The sequence below is a fragment of the Ictidomys tridecemlineatus genome, chromosome 2 (genome assembly GCF_052094955.1).
Source record: "Ictidomys tridecemlineatus isolate mIctTri1 chromosome 2, mIctTri1.hap1, whole genome shotgun sequence".
Lineage (NCBI taxonomy): Eukaryota > Metazoa > Chordata > Mammalia > Rodentia > Sciuridae > Ictidomys > Ictidomys tridecemlineatus.
The window spans coordinates 152,203,662-152,229,303 of NC_135478.1; the positions used below are offsets into that span (position 1 = coordinate 152,203,662).

General features: G+C 38.6%; 1 protein-coding gene across 2 annotated transcripts in view; it reads left to right on the plus strand.

Moving 5' to 3' along the window:
- The window catches only part of Rapgef5 (Rap guanine nucleotide exchange factor 5), a 226,736-nt gene that overhangs the window by 42,937 nt on the left and 158,157 nt on the right, over nt 1-25,642 (plus strand). For both annotated transcript variants that reach the window (XM_078039979.1, XM_078039980.1), the window contains exons 4-6: nt 1,928-2,049; nt 3,523-3,691; nt 14,340-14,406. In XM_078039979.1, coding sequence (XP_077896105.1) covers nt 1,928-2,049; nt 3,523-3,691; nt 14,340-14,406 — 358 coding nt within the window. The remainder of the gene's footprint in view (nt 1-1,927; nt 2,050-3,522; nt 3,692-14,339; nt 14,407-25,642) is intronic.

The window sequence follows — 25,642 nt, forward strand, 5'->3', positions numbered from 1 at the left end:
TATAGGCTTCGAGCCCTGCCCTCCAAACAGGTTGAGCCTTTTCCAAAGAGAAGGGAGAGGTGGGGGATTGGGGCTTTGTGGTCAACAGAATTGCCTGAGGGCTGATTAGGAGTGGGGCTCTCAGGTCCCACACAGCCTTTAGAATCTGTACTTTAACAAGATTCCCCTTCCCTCCTGGATGATTCCTCAGCAAAATTCCGAGAAGCCTGGTCTACATCACCATTGCACAAGCACATGTATCCACATAGCCACCTTTTGCAGTTTGGTGGTTTGTTTAGTAAATAAATGTTTTATTGTGTGGTTCTATATTCCAAGTGATGTCATACACTCAGCAGGCTGAGAAGCTTCATTGTTTTGAGAAAATGAATTCAGATGATACAGCATTTAATCCACAGGACAAAATTGCTCTCAAAGCCAGAGACACTGGTTAATTGAGAGAGGCGTTGAGGAATTAGTTAATTAACACTTTGAACCTTGAACGTCAAAGGTGTCCTGTAAAATTAGAAGTTAATATCAACCATTTGATCTAATTGCCTCTTTTGTTGATATCTGTTTTCTCATTTTGTTTAAAAAACATCTGTATATTTGACTTTTAATCTTTCTGTTGTCTTCATGTTAACTTGCAAGTGAACATGTCTGAAACTGGCTTATGTGCCTTAGATTATCTTTTCCATAGTGACACTTTACCCCAAAACATGCTTCATCAAAAGCTAGAATATCTGACCAAATATCTCAGCAGAGAAGTTCATTACCTATTTTCCTTTGTCCCTGAAAACATAGCACCTCATAGCAGTCCTACATATTTTCAGTTAGGTATAATTCCAAGGTATATGTGACCATGCCAATCACGAGAGATAGAAAAAATGTACTTATATTTTAGTAATACAAATAAATAATGACATCTCTGGTCCTTCAATACTGACTGTAGACTAAAGATCCCCAGTACATGGTGCCACTCTTTTTAATTTTCTTTCTTTTTTCTCTTTTTAACATTTTAATATAATTCCACCCTCTTTTCTCACAACAAAGGGTGGAATTCAATGACATTTCTGAAAATGAAGAAGCATATTTCAGAAAGTTTTGTTTTTACTCTGAGGCTGATACTGATAGAAAAGTAGGCATGAAGATACTGTTTGTAGTAACCAGGCTGTGGCATATTGTGTTTTAAGACAGAGTACAAAGAAGGTGTTTTATGTTTGGTTACACATATAGCTGGATCTGTGGACTTATGATCTAGGCTATTTAACTAGATTGTTTAAATTATATTAGAAAGATGCATAATCAAATTTGTTACTTGAGACAAACTTTGGGGCTTAATCTTGGAAGAATCATAAATAGAACTATTCTTCACCTGCTGTGGTTACAATTTTGTCCCGCCTTCTTGGATTTATTTTGTTCTCAAAGGGACTAAATAAAAATCTACAAATGGTTGAACCAGAGTTTGTCACCACCAATTTGAACAGTGTGGCTTTACCAGGGCAGAAGCACTATGTATATAAAGGGCTGCTAAATTTATTCCTTTATTTACTCAAACATTATGAACTTATTTTGAGAACTTATTTTGTACCTCAGGCTTTTGTAATTGTTGGGCATTCACAGTAAGTTGTACAAAGTCGCTGTTTTCCTAAAAATTATTTTCTGGAGGCAGAAACAAATATTATTCACTTGAAAAGATGTATGATTACTACATAAAGGTAATTTGAAGAAAAACTATAAGAGGATTTAACTCTTAAGTTTTCCTAAGAAGTGATATTTAAGCATTAATCTGAAAGATGAATAAGAGGTTATGTCATTTGTTCTTGGCTTGCTTGAACAAATGTTTAAAACAAGAATATGAAAGGAAACAACATTATGCATAACATATTTATTTATTTAGAGGAAAATATGGGGCCAATTTCTCATTATGAATGGCTTTGCTTTTGTCCAGGAGGAGCTGTGTTGGGTCAGAACTAGTCGACTGGCTTCTCGAACATTGTCCTTTTGTCCAGTGCAGATCTATGGCCATAGGAGTCTGGCAGCTCCTACTAGACATGGGAATCATGTCATCAGGTTAGTATTATATACTTTATTAAGCTGTTTGACCAAAATATATTTGCGTTTCTAGAGGATGTCACAACCTGGATGGAAATTGTTTTTGAAGGTAAATATCTACAATCATTTTTATTTTCTAATTAAAAGTACCAAGTCATCTTCTGATTCACTTATTTTTTATTCACATGTTCTAAAAGAATAATTACGAACTTGTTGATTTAGAGACTAATACCTGTAAAAGGTCTTTCCCTCACCCTCTCCTTTCTCTACTCAAGATTCTACTCACAAAGTTTTTTAATCAGTGACATCTTTAGTTGCTTGCTCTGAATGTATTATTTATCTTGCTGTACTTAATCATCAGAAACTGATTTTGTGAGTGGGACGTGTATGCCATTTTAACTGACTTAAGTAATCATGAATGCTTCGAGATATGACCTATGAAGATTAGCTGTTTAAACAGGATAGAAAATAGATGTTAACTCGAATGTAAAATAGATGGTGATATCTCTTTTCTTAGTCGAGCCCAGGGAATTGAAAGATTAGAAACCTAGCAATCTGGATTCTTTAGTGCAAATCTCTCAGGTGCTGGCTCATCACTGAGAAGTCTTTTTTTTTTTTTCTTTATAGGTAATGAATTTTGAGAGCATACCCCTGGTGCCATTGTGAAAGAGTGGTACAGATGGGGACATGGTTGTAATCTTCTTAGTCAATAATACCTAGCACCTAATACTCTTATTTAGAAAATCAGTTAACTGCTTTTGTGGAATCGAGGTATTATCAGCTCACTTGCTAGGTTCAGCCTTCTGGTTAATAGAACATTCATTTTGTGTTAATGTTTTTTTGGAAAAGTCTACAACTTATAATTCCTTCACGTGTGGGTTTCCAACCATGTTTGTAATGACATTTTGGATCAGGCAAGTCTATGTTGCAGGTGCTATCCTGTATGTAATAGAATTTGTGCAGCATCCCTTTCTTCTGCCTTCTAAGTGCCATAATCACAAACACACACTAGAGTTATGACAACCAAAAATGTCTATAGACATCACCAAATGTCCTCTGAGGGGGGCACAGTCACACCTAGGTGAGAACCATGAATCTTGCTAACTTAAAACTTGCTGTCATGTAGTAACTGGGTGTCAGTGAAGAAATTAAATATATTAGCTTGTTTTTGGACACTGAAAAACATTTCTTGCCATCCTCTTTGAGTCAATATTGATTTTATTGACATTTGTCTCTGAAGCAGAAGAATTATCAAAATTGTGTGAATATGCTGGCAAAACTTCAAGTAATCAAAATAGACTAGCCAATAAATCCTTTTCAATTCAATGGGATAGTGAACATGAATGAGCTTACAATGTAGAATCATAGTCTTACCTCTGGCTTCTCCTTAATAATTATTGGGTTTTCAATTTATTGTTTTATTTTGATTGTCTAAACTATATACTTAAAAAAAAACTGATCCATATCTTTTTTTTTTTTAATTTCAAACAGTGGACCAGCATCTGTATTTTCAAGATACTTATGTTTTCTACCAGTTTTCATCCGATGAATGTAGCTACCTGTACTGTGAATTTGAAAGAGAAGAAGAATGGCAAAATGGCGTCAAACTTCTGTTGCAACTTGTTCCTCTCATTCCTGCGAGAGCTGGCATCTGTGAGCTGTAAGTGGGGGTGATCATGCGCCATTGTTAGATGATTCTTAGAGAATGTATACTGTGTCCAGAGACTTTGCTGTGCTCTTTAAGATCACTATCCAGTTTAGGAGATAGTTGTACTATTCCCATTTTTTAAATCAATTTTTAAATTTATATATGACAACGGAATGCATTATAATTCATAATACACATATAGAGCACAAATTTTTCATATCTCTGGTTGTATACAAAGTATATTCACACCAATTCATGTCTTCATACATGTACTTTGGATAATGATGTCTACTACATTCCACCACACTATTCCCATTTTTCAGATGCAAGTTCAGAAAGGTAAAATAAATTGCTGAAATTAAATCCAATTCCTAAATGACCAATGTGGTGTTCAAGTCCCAGATGTCCGTGCCTCACCAGCTGCACCACACTGCTCCTGATTTACCATTGCTGAATGAGTAGATGATCTAAATTAGGAATAATCATGATTGGGCTTAAATATGAAATGAAATAATAACTCACTTCTTAACCACCATTCCAAGTCGTGACTTTGCTAAGAAAGAGCTCAGCAGACATTTCTGAAAATAATCTAGATGCAATATTTGGCAAATTAAAACACGTGAATCATTATCACATGAAGATACTGAATCACTGTATGATTAAAATTAATTAAAATTAGAAGAGGCTTAGGAACAAAACTTTAGCCGTGATATGGAGACTTTGCCATGCCTTTGTTTATAGTGGTAGTGACAAGCTTATTTCAGAAATGAGTTACAAAATAAAATTTCAGCTGAAATCTTTTATATACATAGAACATTTCAGGTCATAGAATATATCTCCATATTGTTAACTCTTTCAAGGGCAAATGAAATTGTCCTCATTTCTTAGGTAAAAAAGTAGGTTCAGTTCAGATAGACATATCTGTATAACATAACAGAAGTTAGTTACTCTTATTAATTAAAAGGTGACAATGCTGAATGGTTAATACAGTTTGTTTTTAGGAAATGAAAGTTTCAGGATATTATGAGACACTGTGCTAATAGATTTATTGAAGAGAATATATTTTATGTCAGGTACTGTGCTAAATAAATGCCTTATGTTCTATATATCACTTTCAGAAGATTTCCATAAGACAGATACTGTTATTATCCCAATTTATAAGTGAGGAAACTGAGGCACGGGGACCAAGTAACCAGTACAAGTCACACAAAAGTAGCAAGCACAGAGTCTTGGTGTTTGGATCCATGTCTTTATAGCTCTAATGTCCCTTCTTTAAACACTTGCTATGGCATCCTTGGAAGTTATGGGGCTCATTCTAGTATCCCCTTCTGAAAGAATATAATCAGAAGCTATGAAAACTGTTTGAGTTGTAAAATGGTATGGATTTTCCCACCACTGCTGTTTATAAAGGCCCTTACAATGAGAAAGCAAAGTTCAATATCACTGAATAGGCCAAGTACGGAAAATGTTCTTTATTGTAATGTGCTCTTAATAAGGTCAGAAGCATCTAAGAAAAGGCAAAGAGCATGTCAATAAACTTTAGTGAGCTTTCTAAGGAGTGGGATGCTTATAAACCAGAAGTGGTGTACTGGCTTTCACTCGGAGGGACCAGCATTCACTAGTAGCTCTTCTCAACCATTTCCTGTTCTGCACACGAAATGGATATGTGTGCAATCCCATGGGTGAGCCCAGATTAACAGGGACAGGAGGGCAGCAGAAATAACCTTGTAAGAAGTCTTTGTGATTTAACACTACCTCCTTCTTCCCACCTCAGAAAGCAAATCTGAATGTCAGTGGGTGAGATGACAGTTCTGTGGAAAGCCTGAGTCTCTTCTAATTTCTAAAAATGAAAATACTTTTAAAATTTGAGCTCTAATATGAATTGCAGATGAGTTGCAACTTTTGTCACACTGATCACTTTGGACACAAATGTCAGCTTCTGGAGTCGAGAATCACCATAGCATGCCATGTTAATCAGCAAGTTTTTGCTGTTGGTGTGATCACTGACTCCTGCAGACAAATGGTCACCGGGGACCTCTGAACCCTTCCATCTCCCTTATTATAAGTATTAAATATAAAAAGATAATATTATTGGAGTGGAGAGAGAGAATTTTTTCCCCTGTGATAGAATTATAAATCAATTCGTGTAATGGTAGGATGTAGTTGAAGCCAGGATTCTGTTTATGTAAATTTGGAATGAACTATGGTCAGGGACACTGTCCTCTGACATTTGCATTGTCAAAACTCTTGGCGTGGTTCCATACCTATGTTTCCATCCTAACTCCTGCTCTGACCTGCCAATCTCAACCTCTTCAGCCTCTGGCCCACACCAGTTACTCCTCCTGTGATGTGATGCTCTTGCTCTCTCCTCTGCCTCTGTCCTTGTGAGTTAACTTCTACCCAACCCTCAAGGGGGAGCCCAAGTCCTACCTTGACCACAAAACTTTCATAATGTCTCTGATCTGCATTGATCTTTTTTTGGGGTAACTTATTGCTCTTGCTCTTTGTAATAAAAAAATAAATAAAAATAAAAACATTTAAATCCACTCGTCTGTGTCACTCTTAGCTGTATGTTGTTTCATTTTGATCCATTCTACTTAAATCCCTCTGGATTCTTATATTGTTCATTCATGTTGTTTATTTATGGGCTGAAAACCTTTTTCTTTTTAATAAGCTTTTTGATATTCAAGAGCTACTAGTGTCTACCTATTAGGTCCCTCTAATTTGCCATCTTCTCTCTGTCTTTCAAATAATTTGAGAGAACCACTTAATGTCTCTATGTAAACACAATTCTGTTCTATACAAATGCATTTCTAAAAGAGAAAAAAAAATAAAGGGGATTTCTTTTCTTTTTTTTTATTTAAAAAAGAATGTTTAAAGTAGGAGGGAAAATGAAGCTGCTTCAAGTTTCCAGGGTAGTTTGAGGGAACAAAATTTCTGTTCTAAACAAAATAACTTTTGTACCCCAACTGAATAGATAATTCAGACGGAGAGAATTGGTTGTCAAGGGGGCTGTCCTGGGCAAAGAGAACAGTCATGGTTCCTCATTCAGACTGACAGCCAAGTCAAGTTACCCAGGGTGTACTTTTTCTAAACTCTGCTCTTGTGTTTTGGGTAGGAGGAGAGGAAGAATCGATGAAGAATGAAGAAGTAACAGTGTAGAGAGGCAGCCTAGTCATTCCTTCAGGACCAGGAAGATGTTTCTCTCCAACATTAACTTACTTGAGGATCTAGGCTAAGGATCTAGGCCTTTATGGCAGCTCCCAACTCACCAGGTGTGAGAGGGGCAGGTGTCTGAGCAGACAGAGCCTGTGATCCTTGGATATATAAAAATCTTTCCAGTTTCAGAGCAACTGATGCTTATGCTATTATTAAAAGACTTGTAGAAGGTTGCCGAAATTGAACTCAGGTTGCACTTAGATATGTAAAGAAAAAAATATAGCTTCTGTGTCTTTTACTAGTGGGGTCTTGTGTTTGTTGTCTATATGAGCCACCATCCCATTGGGTAGTCAGAAGGAGAAGAAGTTCCAAATTTTTGTCCAATCCAGTAAAATCATTTTAATATAGTAATTTTTAAAAATCTTTTTTAAACCACTGACCATGTTTTGGTACAAGAGCTCAGTCTCTCAGCATCTTGCTCTGCTCCTCAACTAGACATCATCCAGAGACATGATGAGTGGTGTGGGTCCCTGGACCCCTTGTTCTTGACAGCGGAAGACATGGGAGGCTCTCCTGTCCCAGCTGATACTTTCTCTACTGAAAGCGGCACTGTTATGTGCACAGGTCTACATGTTGCCAAACGCAGTGTTTGATTTTCAGTCCTCGCCTTACTTGACAGGCCAGCGTCCCATGGCACACCTGATCACTGCCGTCTGGAAGCAGACTTTCCACTTGGCATCTGTGGTTCTTTATCCCACTGGCTTCTCTTTTGCAGGCTCCCTTGCTTATTCTTCCTCTTCCTATAGCTTCAGTGCTCTGATGTCTTGCTGACTCTGGAGAGACTGCCCCATTCAAAGACAGTCAATTTCTAGAGACAACTCCTGCAAGCTTACCTTTTATATGCAGATCAACCAATCCTAGCCCAGCCTTCTTCCACCTCAGGGCCACTTTCCACCTCCCTAATCACCCCAGGCTCAGGTACCAGGCAACTAAGGGCAGCCTCTATGCCCCAGGGCCTGGTGAAATTATTCAAACTAGTCAGATCCCAGCCTGTATATCCTACCTCATCTGGTATGGCTTGTGGTAACCACAGAAAATTCATGCCAGCATTTTTCCTGCCTCCTGACTGACCATATGGCCCCTTGAAGTATGTCATTCCCCTTCCTCTTGGGAACTGTAAATCTTTTCAGCGGCAGTCTTCTCTGAATCCAGTGTCCTCTGATTATTCAGGTTGGCCACACCTGAACAATAATAAAACCTGTTTTTAAAATACTGACCTCTAAACACAGAGTGTCCCAGAGCAGTCTTTAGTCGTCTCTGCTTTTCTGTTCCCTCTTTGGATATCCCCTCACCCAGTCATGTATTTAATGTCAGCTCTGCAGCAATGGCTCCCAAAATTCAGGTCCCCTTAGCACCCTGTGAAACATGGCACCCACCCCCCACTCCCACCTCCAGTCTCCCTCACCTCTGCTCTCTTTATGCTCATCCTGCTTAATTTCTCCTTTTCTACCTGACATGGGTAAGTAACATGAGAACTCCACTGGCAGTCTTAGTTTCTGAAAGATGCTGGATTCACACCCTCTGACTGGGTAGCTCAAGTTCAAGTCTGCCATTCCAGTGTCCCAAATCTACCATGTATACTTCTGACATTCTCTCATTGGATTCTCATGACACCTGGATAGAAAGCAACACTGTTCAGGTAAAAAAAATAGTTTTTCAAGTATTTTCCAAAACTTTTTCCATAGTGAAACTCAGCTGAAATTTTGTATTAAGATCTTAGGTGACAAAATTTCCGTCTGTCTTTTTAAATGTTTTTATAGAAAATATTACTCTGCTCTTAGTCTTTGTTATTACTCATCACTTCCTCTCCCAAGGAAGCCTGGAGTCCTCCAAAATTTCCATTGTTTATAGATAAGGCTTATTCCACATATGGGAACAGATGGCTTACTCTTTATCAGAGCACATCTTTTGCGGAGGGGTAGGTACCAGGGATTGAACTCTGGGGCACTCAACCACTGAGCCACATCCCCAGACCTTTTTTTTTTTTTTATTTTTTTTTTTTATTTTTTTTTTTATTTAGAGACAAGTTCTCATTCAGTTGCTTAGCACCTTGCAGTTGCCAAGGGTGGCTTTGAACTCTGGATCCTTCTGTCTCAGACTCCAGAGCCACTGAGATTACAGGCCTGTATCACCGCACTGGGCCAGAGCACATCTTAAGTGTACTACAGGAATTCTAGCAAAAATTGAACTTAAGTGCTGGGGTAGCTCATGGTAGAGCACTAGGCTCAGTCATGAGTTGAGCCTAGCATATATGAAGTTGATAAAAGGGTTCAAACTTTCAGTCATGAGTTGAGCCTAGCATGTATGAGGTCCTGGGTTCAAAAAAAAGTTTTTAGGATTGGGGTATGTGAGCCTTTGAAATGAAGCTGTTTAATTAAATATGAAGTGTTAGTCTTCAATTCCTCAAAATAAAATGTGCAAAAGATATCAGTATCTGATTTTATTTAATTTTAGACCAATATATTACTGTGTACCCTGGACCTTTAATGAAACTTGTCATTTTCACAATCTGTCACTGTTTTGTAAATTTCCCCTGTCAGCATAACTAGACTCTATGAAAAATGATTTTCTTTCAAGAGGTGAACAGGTGTTTGCATTCATGATATCAAGATCTCAAGAAAAATGTAATTCTTATTCTTCTACCATCTTACTTTAAGAAAAAAAAAAGATAGGAATGTGCTCTGTTAAGCAATATGGACCTCTTCAGAATATCACAGTTAAGGGCAGGGAAAGGGGACAATGTTGATCAAAGGGTTTAAACTTTCAGTCATGAGTTTGAGCAAGTTCTGAGGATCTAACATGCGGATGGGTATGGATACTGACCATTAAATATACAGTATTTACAAAGATCAAATCACCACCCTGTACACCTTAATTATACACTGTTTATACTCTTTAAAGACGACTTTGGTTTTATCTGAGTGAGATAGGGAGCTAGTCACTCCAGGATTCTGAGTGAGGAGAGATGTGCTATATCTTACATTTTTGCAAGATCACTGTGGCTCTTGGGTCCAGGCGAGAGATGTGGCTGTGACCACAGTGGTGGTAATGGAGGTGGTGAGAAGTGGGAGATCCAATTTGAAGGAACAGCCAACAGGATTTCAGGATGGGTATAGCAGGGAGTGTGAGGGAGAGGAAGGTCAAGGATGATTTCCAGCTAGAAGGGGGGAGCTGCCACCCATTAAGGTGGAGAAGGCTATAGGAAGCTTGTTCTTTTCTCTTTGGGGGAGGGGTGAGTAGAATGATGATGTATTCAGTTTGAGGGTTGGTGGGACAAGGGCAGAGGAGCAAGGCTTCTGCCATCCTGAATCCTTACAGTAGCACCCTTAAATATTAGATCTCAGAAACTTATAAAGACATCGGCACCAGGACTCAGCACTCTCCCTTGGAGAATTAACCAGCTCTGGCCTGGCCAGTTGGTAAACAGAGTCCTTGAGAAGCAACCAGGAGAATTCCCAAAGACAGAACTTGCTGGCTGAGAGCTCCCTCCTGGCACAAACACTCAGGGATGGGTCTCCCTTCTTGGGGTCACTCCCTTTCTCTCCTGTCTGTCACTTGCTACTGCTATTAGTTGCTGATTCCCGCCAAAGTTCCCTTGTTTCTTTTCTTTAACCACTGATACACCAAACCCACAGCTTCTCTCTTGTTCACAGCCCCCTTTGGTAATAATGGAAAATATGCAAATATTAGACTTGATTTTTTTTTCTGCAGCATTTGTTTCATTATCTACTTGATCTGATAAGTGAGAACTTTCCTGGGTTGCACTGATGTGTATTTGCACATATAAATAAGACTTTATTTACATTTTATAAGAATACATTTGCTAAGAAAAGTGAATCATATTTGTGGGCGTTTTGACATATAGAGTTGAGTTGGTGGAATAAGGTAAAAAGTCATGGCAGTACGGTAGAAGAGTAGCCAAGTGCTGTCTTCTCTTTTTCTCCCTTCTTTCTCAAGCTCTTTAGCTGTCTGCCTGTGAGGGCCAGTCCTGTTCCCCTGAGCCTCCTTTACATTAGGTGAGATGCAGGTGGCTGCAGGTGGAGGGGAGACTGAGTTCTGTTGGCAGGAAAGGAAGAATGTTTCTGAAGAGCTCTCAGCAGGCAGTGGGGATAAACTTCTTCAAGTCTGGTCTGGGAATGGCGAGCCCAGACCTGGGCTCTCTAGAGGTAATCTTTGTATCTATAGGAGATTGGGCAGAAGAAGAGAGAACAGACCCAAACAAGTGGATTGGAAGGTGATCAGAGTTAAGTATTCAAGAGGGGTCAAATGCCTGGACTGTCTGAGAGGCCTGGCAGGGATGGAGGGACCAAAGGAAAGAGGAGGATGTGGCAGTTGGTCAAGGAAGAGATGGCCATGGTGTGACCTGGGTGCCACAAGGAGTGAGAGGCCCGGAGAGATGGTGTGGGCTGGAGGCAAAGGGGTCAGTGTGAGTTAGGTGCAGTTCACGGAACCTATCAGAGGCTCACATGGGTGAGCATAAAGTTCCTGGAATTGCCACAAAGAGTCATTTTGAAGGCAGATGGAGAAACAGGGAAGCTCAGGGGGATTCAGAAGCTAGAGAAGGATTTGGGAGTTCTGGGTATAAATCTAAATCGTGGTGACTGAGGTAGTAAAAGTGGGATATGGGCGGCAGGCTAGCTCCCAGGAGATCATCACTCTCTTTCATATCTATTTCCTTCAGAAACGTTTTTGCCAAGGTATGTTTTGTGCTGGAAGAATGATGAAAGATAGTTTTGCTTCTGAGCAGGGACTGAATTATTTGTCACTAGAGCAACCACAGCTCAGCCAATTGCTCATGAAATAACCATTACCAGTCATGTACACGTGTGCTTCCCTTGGAATTTTGAATTTCTTTCAGCAGTTTATTGGAAATAGATTCATGGCAGAATCTGTGCTAGCACTAAACACCTCATGCCCATTAACTAATCCTCCAGGGATCTTTTGGGGTCTGAGAATCACGAAGAGGCAGCACCAGCCCATGCTCTCTAAGACAGACAAAGCAGAAGCCCTTGCTTGGTGCCCTTGTCTCTAGGGTACTTGGCTCTTAATTTCCTGTCAGATCCCTCCAGTCACTTTAGCTTAATCACGTAAGTCTGGTTTGGTAGTTTAGGTTGTAAAGAATTTCAGATAGATAGATCTCTTCTTGGTAGAATTTTAATAATAAAATTTGCTATTTGACAGCCTCATTATCCAGGTTTTTTTTTTTTTTTAAATATGCCAAGGCAGAGTGCTCATTCCCACTGTTTTTATTGGGCAGATCATTAGCAAGATTTTCAGATATCTTGCTGCTGCATGAGTAATTAAGGTATTTGATAACCTGAGCATTGCTCTATACCTGCATCTAGCAATTCTTGTAAAGGCAGTGGCTTGTAATTCATTGCTTTGATTTAAAGCATGTGACTTTTTTTTTTTTTTTAATTCTTGAAAAAGGGTGTAATAACATTTACAGAAGCAAGAAGCCAATGCTGGAATTGATCCGACTAGCTTTTCCCTTCTTGAAGAGTTGCTGCTCAGCTCTCCTGTGAGCTGGGAGAAACCTTCCTGCCCCACAAGGCCTGTGCTCCAGGTGGCCCACTGCCGCTTCTGAGATTGAAATCAATCACTGGATTGTGATTCTGATAACATGGCTCTACAGGGCAATTACTGTGAAACCCTCCACATGCATAGAATGTGTCCAAAGGGATTACTTGTGGAAATAGATTTGGGAGACAATTTTATATATTCAGTTGGCATTAGTCAATTTTTTTTCTTTGATCAAACCAGGAAAAAATGTCATTTGTAAGATTTTTCTTAAGTAGAAAATTTTATATTAGTATATACATTTGCGTAGTGGAAATTTTTTTCACAACTTAAGTTAAAAATATAATTTTTTAAGTAAAACCACTTAGGGTAGCAGTATGGAGAGTATTCAAAAGACTGGGAATGAACTACCAACTACCATATAACCCAGCTATCCCATTCCTTGGTATTTATGCTGAAGAACTAAAATCAGCATGCTGTAGTGATGCAGGCACATCAATATTTATAGCAGCACAACTCACAATAACCAAGTTATGGAACCAGCCCAGGTACCTGTCAACAGATGAATAGATTAAGAAAATATGGTATGTATACACAATGGAGTTTTAATTGACCATAAAGAAGAATGAAATTATGGCATTTGCTGGTATATGGGCGGAACTGGAGAACAACATACTAAGTTAAATAAACCAGACAGAAAGTCAAGGGTCAAATTTTTTTCCTCATATGTGGAAGCTAGAGCAAAAGAAGGAATGAAAGCAGGGTGGCTGAGGGGATCCCTTGAAAACAGAGGAGTTCGGTGGAGTAGAGGAAGGGGATTGAGGGGGAGGGAGAAGGGACATGAAAAGGGAGGAACAGTAGCATGAAATTGACCAAATCACACTATGATCCTATGTGAATATACCACAGTGAATTCCACCTATGTGTATATCCATATAAAGTTCCAATTACAAAACAATAAATAAATAGAAGGAAGACCAGCAGAGTGGAGGGAGGGGAATGAAGGAAAGAAGAAGGGAAGGAAAGAGGAAGAACTGGGAATGAAATGGAGCAAATTATGTTCTATGCATATATGATTATGATGTATAATTATAATGAACTAGTAAAAACACTTTTAATGTGACTTTTCCTAAACAAACAAACTGATCTACCTTACCCTGTTAGTTATTTTACAAATGCATGGGTTTTTGTTTTTGTTTTTGTTTTTTGGCTTTTCAACTGGGCTATGGTCTCGTGACGATAAAGCAGATTTCTTCAGCTGTTTGTATTTCCATAATTTCCATTATAGTATTAGGCCTAAAACATACTATTTCACAGAAAAGTTGTTTAAACTAAAACTCAAGTATAGTGAAAAATTCACATTTTATGCTTTTTTAAAGCTTGGATTTCATTTATATCTAGAAGAAATTTTAGCACTTAACCACCTTATATTCCGACGTGCTTTTGTGCATGCCCATATCTGTATTGGGTGTGTCAGGGTTATTCTGTGATATTTGAAGAAAAGCACTCGATCCTTAGAATTCAGTTGGTGCATTTTGGGGGGGTATACCATGGATTGAACCCAGGGGTGCTTAACCACTGAGTCATATCCCAGCCCTTTTTAATTTTTTATTTAGAGACAGGGTCTCTCTGAGTTGCTTATGGTCTCACTAAATTGCTGAGGCTGTGATTATTCTGCCTTGACCTTCCCAGCCATTGGAATTATAAGTGTGCACCACTGTGCCCAGGTAAAAAAAGATTTTTACTAATTAATGTTTAAGAAATAGTTGTCTTGCAACAGGATTGTGTTTCTGTGGTTTTACGACACAATCCTGTCACTTATGTCATAATGATGGTGTCATTTGTTACCCTTTATTCCTTATAACTTGGAAGATAAATTTGAGTGACCGAAGTTGAATACTTTGTTTTTTGTTTCTCAAAGGTCTCATCAGAAAATTGAAGACGCCGAAGAAAGCAGTGATGAGATTCTTGCTCGTCTAACCTCTGCGGTAAGGCCATGCAATTTCCCTGTCTAGAGGTGCAGAAGTAATGAGGCTGGGTTTTCCAACGAAGCCTGTTTGGGTGGTAGTGGAGAGAGAGATTTGCCCTGTGGCTGCTCTTCATTGTGGGAGAGCCAAGGCATGGCAGAGAGAAAGTGGATTTGACTTTCTGTGCTCCAATGCAAATGCTTTTGCAAGATTGCAGATATCCCTGGTGGAAAGTTCCTGCAGTCTTCGTGGAGGCATAGTATCTGATTGTTTAAATCCAGTATGATGTAACCTAGGAAAAATTGTGATCTGCTGCACAAAGTACAAAAGACTACCTATTGTATTATGGGAGAAATACTTTAGGTAACAAAAGGGCAAGATGTTGGTTTTTGTTGGTTGGTTGGTTAGTTTTTGTCTTTCTATTTTTGCAGTACTGTGGTTTGAACCCAGGGCCTCCCACTTGCTAGGCAAACACTCTACCACTGAGCAACATCCTCAGCCAGGACATTGGATTTTAATGTACTGTACTACACCATTGTCATTGTGGTTATTAAAGCCACTAATTCAACTTGGTAAGAGCACCGCTGGTTGAAGGAGAGTTCATGCCTTTCTTCATAGCAAAAGTTGGCTGAGGTCATTAATCATCAAACCTTTTTTTGACAGGCTCTAGCAATCCTGAGTTACAAAATCTTACCCATTGACCTGGCTATTTGGAAGCTTTTCTACACTTCCCAAAGATTCTTTATTCTGCTTGAATTCCATTAATAAAATGATTATTGCATAAAATCACACTTGATTGGGTTATATGTATGGATGAAACTATCTGCACAGTGTTATGCATCAGTTTTGTCACCTGGGCATAGCTTGAAGAGTGAAAGTTGTTTGTCCTACTCTTCTGGCATGCAGCTTAGGAAAGTAATTTTTTATTAGGTATAGTGATGGGTCGTATAAAATGTCACATGAAATGAAATATTGACAGCATATTATGAAAAAAATATTTAGCATGGCTTCTATTGTTTAAAATATGGACCCAAATGGAGGAGTGCCTATTGTAAACAAAATAATAATTGACATCTTTAAAAAATCACTCACTCTGGGTCAGATACCATGTTATATACTATATGTATGTACAGGTACATGTACATACACATGTGTATACATTCTGCTAAATTGCACCACAGTTCTATGAAGTAGCTGGTATTACTTCTGTTTTGTAGATATGAGATCTTGTAGAGGTTAAGTAATTTCACCCAGCTAGAAAGGAATAAAACCAGAAACTGAGCTCAGAATGTTTTCTCTCCTAATCAGGTTCTCTTAAATGTCATTTCTCATTTTTTCATAATATAGAACATTTATTTCAGAAATGATAAAGATATGTAAGATTTGGTTCCTACAGCCATACCAAGAAGGCAAGACAGGTAGAATAGAAAATTGACACAGGATATGGTTGGAAACTGAACACCAGAGAATGTGATATCTAGATTTTAAATGCAAGAACAGTTGCAGAGGTGACTGTACCACCACTGAAGACAGCAGAGCTTTGAGCAGGTGATGATCTTGGAGATTTCTTCTAGCTGCAGGACTTACTGTGGGCGGGTGTGGGAATAAGAAGGTGCAGTGGGAAAATAGTACACCCACCTGATTAGAGGAGAAGGCATTAGTTTAAAAAATGAAAGTTTTTTTTAACAACAGATTAATTTGATGAAGTGAATATTTAAGAAAGAAGGTTGGAAGAAGGGAGACAGTTGGAGATTGAGGAAAGCCTAGGTTATGGTAGATTTTGTGGATATCAAAAGAAAGACAAGTTCAATAAGGAACATAAAGAATTCTTAAAAATCAGTAGGGCTAGGTAAAGGTAGAAGGGGAGTCAGACAAATAAAGTTCCAGATTCTCGTGCATGGACACACATTGATGCTTCTAAGAAGTTGAGTAAAGTATGTGGAAAGGGAGATGATTTGGGGGTACATACTGATGTTTGTGAGATAAGAACATACAAGTAATCAGGGAAAACCAGGAGACATGAGTCTGGTGTTCACAGAGGTCAGGGCTAAGTCCTTTGAAGCAGACAGAGACGTCACAAATGCAAGAGCAGAGTAGAAAAAGGAGTCTAGGGAAGACCCACAGTGAGAGATCACCAGGGAGAGGGGAGGACAGGGAGAGGAACAACTGGGTGGTTTTTACCCGGGAAATCAAGTTCAAAAGAGTTCACTATGAATTTAGTTAAAGTAACCTAACTGGGAAAATACTTGAGCTGAAAGACTGAATAAATCAAGGTAAATTATAAGAGGGGCATTTTTGAATAAAAGGACGGAGGAGACAATTTCATCTTTTCAAAGGATGCTTGCTTAGCCTAGAAGAGTAAAAAACAAAAAACAAAAAAAAACAAAAACAAAAAACCTGTGCTGAGATTGAGGATCTTGATTCTTGTTTTTTTTTTTTTTTTTTTTTCTAATGTTGTGACCCTTGGTCAAGTTGAGCTGTTGGGCTAAACCATCTCTAAGGTTTCTCAAAGTTCTAAAATTCCACTGGTCATTCTGTTAGCTTTTATTAAGAGACTGTTGTGCTAGGTTCACCTCTTCAGAATGTGGTAGCACCTGTTGGCACTGGTAGATACATTTTAAGTTTATCCAGGTGCTAACCACATGCAGCAAGAGAGATGTTTACATGCATCACCCAAGTTAACCATTTTCCTGTACTAGGAGTACAGGCAGTAAAGGAATGAAAACAAAAGTCACGTTTGTAATGTAGAGTTGCTGATGTGTTCTCTCTGAGGGTGTGTGTGTGCTTTGGGGGCAGTTGAAAGGGGCAGTGGTTTCAGTTAGCTCTGCCCTCTTGCAGATGCACCTTTTTTTATTTCAAATTTGGAAGTTTTGTATACCTGTCTCTTGAAACAAAACAAAATAAACAAACAAACAAAAAAAGAATCCTTATTTCTTTAATCCCAATAGTTTATTTCCTAGTCTTTCTCTTGGGTTTATGAATAGGAAAGATCTTGTAATCTATTTTAAAAAATACCTGAAATTATACTCTATAAGACAATTCTAGTGAATTTTCATATTGAAGAACATGAGGAACAGTACATGAGTAGAAATAAAAGTGGCTTTATAATTCCTTCTGATTTAGAATTGTCAACTTTATATAAAGCCTGAACAATTAAAATGGTCCAATCATATATCTAGTAATTTTTCAGGGAATGGTGACCTTTCCAAGTGCCTGACATACAAAAACTTAAATAAATAATTCTGTGGGAAGTTTTCAGCTTAAGGAAGGACAGGATGTAATGAACCCTTGCCTTTATGTGAAGCCTTCACAGATGCTCTGGCGATTGTTATCTGGGATCAATCTGTTTCCCTGTTGCACATATGATTTATACCTTAGCCTCTTTATAATATCTCCTGGCTTTTTTGATAGCTTGAAACCCCTTTTCTTTTTTACTTGACTCTGAGTCTCTGGAGGACCAATAAAATTGGTCAGCTGAGAAAGTCCCTTGAGTCCCTCAGCCTATTAGTTTCCATCTTTGAAGTTCTGAGCATAATCTTATTTTTAAACTTACTTCTTCCAGTGTTCATGACAAACAGAGTATTCAGAATTGATGAGGCAACTTTTATATATTCATACTATAACTTAAGGTTCTGCTTGCTCAAGACTAAACATAGGGAAAATTTTATGGTGCATTATGGATTGTTTCAAAGCCATAGCTGTTGTTTTAGTCAGTTTTTTTTTTTTCGATGACTAAATGATCTGACCAGAACAAATTTAGGAGAGGAAAAGTTTATTTGGGGGCTCACAGTTTCAGAGGTCTCAATATATAGACAACAGGCTTTATTCCTTAGGGCTCAAGGTGAGGCTGAACATCATAACACAAGAATGTGGCAGAGGATGATCAGAAAGCAGAGAGAGAGAGAAGGAAAAAAAAAACCCTCCATTTTCCAGATATAAAATATATACCCCATAGCCATGCCCCCAATGAGCCACTTCCTCCAACCATACCCCCCTTCTGCCTCCAGTCACCATTCAGTTAATCCCATCAGGAATTAATCAAGTCATTGGATTAAGGCTATAACCCAATCATTTCTCCTCCAAACCTTCTTGCATTGTCTCATTTGTGAGATTTTGGGGGACACCTCATATCTAAGCCATAGCAGCTCTCAAGGATGTAAATTTAGAAAACAAGGTAATATTGAGGCATTGATAAGAACTGAGAAGTTATTTGGGAAGTGTCCGAAAATAGGTAATAGAAACTTGGACATCCTTAAAAAGGAGTAAAAACCAATTCTAGACTTCATTCTCTATGTACTTAAGACCAACACCCAAAACAAAACCTATTAGTTATTTCTGTTTCTAATGGCTTCCTTTTCACGATGGAAATTGTGGAGAGAGAGAAATACAGACATCTTAATCTGGACTTGAGTAAAACATGATTTTTATTCCTGGTTTAATTGTCAAACTCCTGCAGTGATGTGTGTTCAGCTCAACTGCGAAATGTGTATGTTGGATTCCTATTTGGTTGGATGGCAGCACATCACTGATGAATGGGTGGTAGCTCACAGTGTCCTCTATGCTGCTTGATCCATCAAAATCAGCCCACTTGGCTGGTGAAAGAGAAGACAATTTGAGTGTCTAGAGTGAAACTCAGACCTGGTGCTGGCGGGGAGTCTATGCCCATATCTTGAGAGAGGAATTAAAATGACAAAAGGGGCATTCAGAATTTAAGAAGAGAGCTCAATGGGGATGTGAGCAATATTGAATATTCCTGGACCATGTGACAGGCACTCTCACCCCCTGCATTCCTCTTCAGATCTGACTCAGTTTATTCTTTTCATCCATTTAGATTTCTTTAGTTGTGTGGTTCTGCTCTATCCCTGGGCTCATTTGACTCAGTTCATCTGGCTTGAACATAGAGCTGCATCCTCTGATGTGTATACTGGTATTTTTCAAATTCCTTCTCATAGAGTCTTGAGGTACAAGTCATTGCTACTCTGAGAGAGCTAGAATCTTGTCAGTTGAACCCAAGTTATAAAAGAGGTGGATGCTATCAGTTTGAGAAGATCTGGAAGGAGCTATAGCTCCAAGAAGCATAAACCTGTGTTAGAATATGGAACTTTAGGTGAAATAGAGAATAAGGAATCTGCTATAGATTTTATTTTTTCATCTCTCTAGGGGAAAAAAAAAAGTGGCTCTAACTAACTGCTGTACAATGTCAACTTCACAAAAGCATTTTTCACTGCCTAGTGTCTAAAGAATGTGACAAAGTTCCATCTGTTTCACATCAACCGTGAACTTGTTCTTTCAGATTTTCTAGCATCCTTTTTTACAAAAGTCATCTTCTCACTTTCCCCCTTTTGGGATCCTGCTTTGTAGATAAACTGATCTGATTGTGCTCTTATTAACAAGACCTGCACTCGACTGGGGCCTCTGATTCTCCTTTCATGCCTTCTTTTCCTTAGAGTTCTCTTGAGCAGCACTTGTTACAGAACCACCAGGAGGCAGTCTTAATGAGAACCAGTTGTCCCGCCAGCAGAAGCATGACACTATGAAATTCAAAGACCCAAATTTATAAAGATTCTCTGTTTTCTCAGCAATAGAACCTGTTCTCCTGTTTTCCTTTTACTCATTTAAAGCTCCTCTCCCATTTGCCACAACTCATCTTTCATCTGAAACTTCAGTCGTTTTCTTTGAGCTGCATCTGCCACAGGGGTCTATTTATACCTTTCCTTAGTGCATGAAGGAGTTAAAGTGGCTAGGAGTCCTTCAGTCAGTTCTTCTTGATGACTCAACAATTTGGATTCGATACACTGGGTAAATTCCTCTTTGAGTGGTAGTATCTGAAGATAGCAGTGACAGCTTTTTAAGTTGGAAACTATCATATTGATACTCGTTCAAGAAGCAGAAATAGCATGGGATTTGGATTTCAATGAACCTTTAAAATGATAGGCTACTGGAGGCTCATTTAAGGGACTGGTTGCCAAGTTAGCAAGGTCTGAGTAATGTTGGGTGAGTGGAAGGAGGAGAATCTGTCACAATGAGTACGTGACAAGCATAATCAAGTGATAATTTTTTTCCAAAACCATTTAAAAATGGATTTTAAAAATACAAACACCCAGTTTCCACTCAGTACTTCCTTTACTGTCTGTCTGCCTCTTCCTTTCTGGAGTGTTGAGAAATTGAGTGTAGTTAATTTCCTCCCCTCAATCTCTCATAGACCTGAGCAGGCTTGTCTCTTCAGAGGAAAAAAACTAAGTTACTCCCCCAGGGAATGACTAACCTGTCTGGCTGCCTCAGGATCTCAAACATCTTGTTAACTTCTATTTCTTATCTATGGGGAAAGTAAAATTCCTACCTAGAATCCTTAGTCTGGCTATATCTGTTTCAGTGACTTAAGAGATGATATATGATTTGGGGAAGGGCCAGGTAGACCGAGTTCTGAGAGAGGCATCAAGCAAGACCTAAGAAATCAAATCTGTTTTGAGGTTTGTTTTAAATGAGCCAATGCAGTTGTAGCACATCCCTTGTGTAGATTGCTTGTTTCATTTGTTTTGGGGGAGCTGCAGGGCTTGCTACTCCCTACCCTGTTTGTGCTTTGGTGCTGCCCTTACCTGGCTACCGTGTCAGAGGGCCATGGGTTGTGGGCTGCCAGTCTCTGGGTCTCTGGGATCATACAGAGAGCAGGTTTAAAAAGCTCCTGCAGTTCCCCTTAGTTGGGATCTGACAGTTAACACTTTACAAATCTGTGGCTGTTGATACCTGAACAGATCACTGAACAGTATACTGCCATCCCTTATTAATAAAAAAATGTTATATGCTCAATGTTTCTTTCCCATCAAAATTGTTTTTATCATCCTGGGAATAGATCCACAAATACCATAAAATACAAGTGTATATATATACACATACCTTTTTAAAATAATTACTAAGTCATCATCTCTAATTCCAAAGAAACTATCTGAGCCTACCCAGATTATGTGATGATCTAATGGAACCCTAGCTCTGAGAATTGGTTTTGGGGAACAGCTTAATACATGCTGTTTCACCTACTGAAATGAGGCTATGTGAGGACCTTTATTTTAAAGCATTGGTTTGGGGACTTGGGGGTGTAGTCCAGTATTAGTTGTGCTAAGTAAGGTTGAAGCTCTGGGTTTTAGCCCCAGCATAAAAAATAAATAAATAAATAGTAAAAAGTAAATAAAATATCTATTCAGAAAGGTGAGTGGAGACCATTCAAGAGTATCTCAGCGAGTCCCTCAGAGATAGAGGAAGAGCCCTATGGGTTGTTTTTTTTTTTTTGTGTGTGTGTGTGTGTGTGTACATGAATATTATAGTATTGGGTATTTGTTCCCAAGATGAAGAAAACCACTTTGATATGCAGTACACATAGAAAGTAGGAACTTTTTAATTGGCAAGGAACAGAAATATACCATTCAGCCGTAAGTCTGGATATTGACATCACAAGTTTGCAAAGTTACTATGAAATCCTCTCTGAGGGAAGCCAAAGGAATTATAAAAGAACAACCATGAACATTTCATATTGAGCCACTTCTGTGTGTATTTGTTTAAAATAGGATTTATTATGTGCCTTAGATGAAAGTAATTTTGCACACTTAAGTCACTGTTATAGCCATAATTGGACAAGGACCAAGGGGCATATAAAAAGGGACAATTTTTGAGCTTTTGTTTTTGTTGTTGTTTTGGGTGATGATAGAATAAGGTAAATTTTAAATTAGTTTCTGTTGTATCATATTGCTGTAAAAATTAGGATATAATGACATGTTATGTAAATACTAGATAGAAATAGCATGCATTCTTTCCTGTATTCATGAAGGTCAAAGTAAATCTGAAGGTTATCAACACTGTTGATCTTGCTTTGCAGCTTCTTTCACATTCATCTGATACTTGGCTTGTTTAAGTTGAATGTCAACACTTCATAATTTTTTAATCAAAAAATGCCCCAAATGAAGCTCTTTAGAAGCAATCCATTATTAGCATTGAAGGATTTATTATTTTCTAGGTTATTTTTCTTGTGTACATATTTATTTTAAACACAAAACCCCCAAACCTTTGATTTTGTAGTCTTTTGTTTTTACTGTGTTTCCAGGGCTAATATTAGTACTACATAGAGCATTTACAGTGGTGCTGAGTATCCCATTTCATGGATTTAGCATGTCCTCTATATTTAAACTTTGTGGTTATTTTCAATCTTTTTCTGTTAAAAACACACAAAGATGAACTTCTATATGGGAAAATCTTTTAGGGAAATAATTCACAGGTGTTAATGTATTAGCCTGCTGTCAACTTATGAAGACCAAGTGAGAAATGTGTAAGAGGCTGACAGAGGTTGGTGGTTGGTGCATTTTGACCTTGTCCAGGTGTTCGGTTGATGCCTTCTGTGTGCTATTACACAGTCTTACATCACAGCGTAAATTATCCACTTGGAGTGATGAAGCATTTACAATAGGCTATATTAAAGATTTAATTAAGCATGCATATGAATTCTAAACAACAATAGAGGGTTGAAAAGGGTAGTTTTCTTTTTATTATCACTTAGAAAACTTGGTATTCATTGAATGGGCCTCAACAGGTTGGGTTTGGAGTTTGGTTCGGGAATTCTCTCCTAATTTGAGGCTTTTCATGAAATGATGCCTATAAAAAGGTATATCAAAAGCATTTTGGTTTTTTTTTTTAAGAGAGGGAGAGAGAGAGAGAGCGATATATAGAGAGAGAACTTTAATATTTATTTTTTAGTTTTCGGCGGACACAACATCTTTGTTTGTATGTAGTGCTGAGGATTGAACCCGGGCCGCACGCATGCCAGGAGAACGCACTGCCCTTGAGCCACATCCCCAGCCCAGCATTTTGGTTTTTAACCTATTAGAAATCTTTTAAGTACTGGTAAGCAAGTCTGCATATCTGTCTGATTTAGCAGTTTGGAAGTTCATCGAGCTGGTTTTCAGGTTTTCTGGGTTCACTGCGTGAACTCAAAGGGCAAAAAACAAAAAAGAATATGGCGTGGTCCATGTCTTCAAGCGGCTTGCTGTTTACCAGTGAGAGGCTATAATAAAAGGTAGTGTAATGTCAGTTTCCTGTAGTGAGTACAATGTGCTGTGAAGGTCAAAAGAAAAAGTCGTGGTGCTCAGAGGTTTAAGATACATCCCATGGAGGGAGAGCCTTGGATGTATGTTGGACATAAGGGACAGTGCGAGTGAACAGAGAATAGCATTCTAATTAGAAAGAACAGCATGAACAAAAAGCCAGAGATGGGTAGGTTTAAGGAATGAGTATCATTTCTATGTGGCAGGATTGTGCAGTTCGTAAGTGGCAATAATAAAGAATCTCCTTTGTGAGGTGGGCAGGGTGAATTGTCTCACATCTATAATTGCAGAGGGAGGGGTTGAGATTTGATTAGGTAGACAGAAATAGCCACTGAAGCACCTGAGAGGATTGGGATGTGCTGTAAGGAGCTTTACCTGGTGACATCCTCGCTGGATGGATTGGAATGCGGAGGGAGAATCACACTGTTAAGTGAACCCAGGAGACCCCTTTAGCGTTCGGGGTTTCATTAAGCTCAAATCAGTTGAGCAGAGAGCTAACTGTACAGTACCTGCACGCTGCAAGTACTATATAGTATACCTCAGTAATTAGCATAAGGCACTGTTACAGTTTAGTGGGATTTTTGAAGTTTTGAGAACATCAAGGCTGGTCCTTTTGAAAGAAAGAAAGCAGGGAAGGAAGGCTTCAAAGTCTTTTTCTCTATTCACTTATATTACAGATAGAATAGGAAGACCCATGGCAAAAATATTTCTCAAAGGAAACCCCCAAATCCCATTTGCTTTTCTGAGCAAGAGGGAATCGATTTGTCAGGTAATAATAGTGTGGACTGTAAATTCATGCATGTTTTTCACATTTGCTTTCCTGCCCATGCCTTGTGTTTCTTACCTAAGCCAAGAGAGGAGGGTGGGGAAGCACTTTGAAGCCAGAAGTATATGTGGGGGATGTGCCTTTTTCTTTTCCTTTCAAACTTTAATTTTGTACTACATCAGATACTGCTCACAGATGCTGTTTCCTCAATGAGGTTTTTTTTTTTTTTAAATCCGTTAGGCAGATAGATATTCCTGATATTGGAGATTAAACCCAAAGATGACAGTTACTGGAAGATCTGTTTAGGGTGGAAGAAAAACATTCTCAGAGATAAAATAAGGAAAAAAGGTGAAGATAAGATATAAATAACAACTAAAATGTTGTTTGCACTCATATGTGTCTGTTTTTACCATAAAACTAAGTATATATAATCAGCCAGCCCTCTACATCCTCAGGTTCCACATTCAACCAACTTCAGACTGAAAATATTTGGAAAAAAATTAGATTTGAAATGGATTGGTACAGAAATTTTTTCACATCCTTATTCTCTAGGTAATACAGTATAATGATTACTTATGTAGCATTTCATTATAGTAGGTATTATAATTAGTCTAGATATGATTCAAAGCATATGAGAGGATATATCTGGGTTTATCCAAATATCACAGCCTTTTATTTAAGGGACTTGAGCATCTGAGAATTTTGGTATTCTTAGGGATCCTGGACCCAATTCCTCACAGATATAGAGGGAGAATTCTAAATAGCTTATTAAATGAGCTGGATTTGATAAGAAACAAGCAGAAAAATCCTTTAATTTTTCTCACCACTGTTCTCTCCAGCCAGCTCTGAGTGTCTCATTCCACCCTTGGATGAAGCTTTGGGTAGATCTATAGCTTTCCTTGGCTTTCACAGATCAATCAGTTCATTTAGATATGAGAAGTCCAGTTGAGTCCAACATCAGAGCTTTAGTCTATTCGGTCCAGAGCAGCTCCTTCCTCCTAACCTAAGCCTGGGTTGACATTCTCATCTTGTTTCCTGCTTTTCCTTCTCTGCCCTTCCTCTTCCTCTACCCCCAGCACTATCCCAGTGAGAGTTTGAGAGGCTAGACAGAAGAGATCAAGTCAGTAAAGGTCTTTCTTGACTGCTACAATTTTGTGATCTGGTATCAGGGTTCTCTGTGCAAGAGCTATAGAAATCTATTATTTTCTACAGGGGTCACCCTGTCACTTGGCTGGATACTCCTCTTCCTTTGGAGCCATCAGTTGCAGTTCCAAGACCTCAGTCGTTTCTCTTCTTCTGAAACTTTAGGACTGTTCCTTTAGCCTCTGGCTTGTGCCTATACTTTCCTTCTATTGGAGGAACCCCACCTTTCCAGGAGTCTTGTTTTCAAAATGACCTACACCCA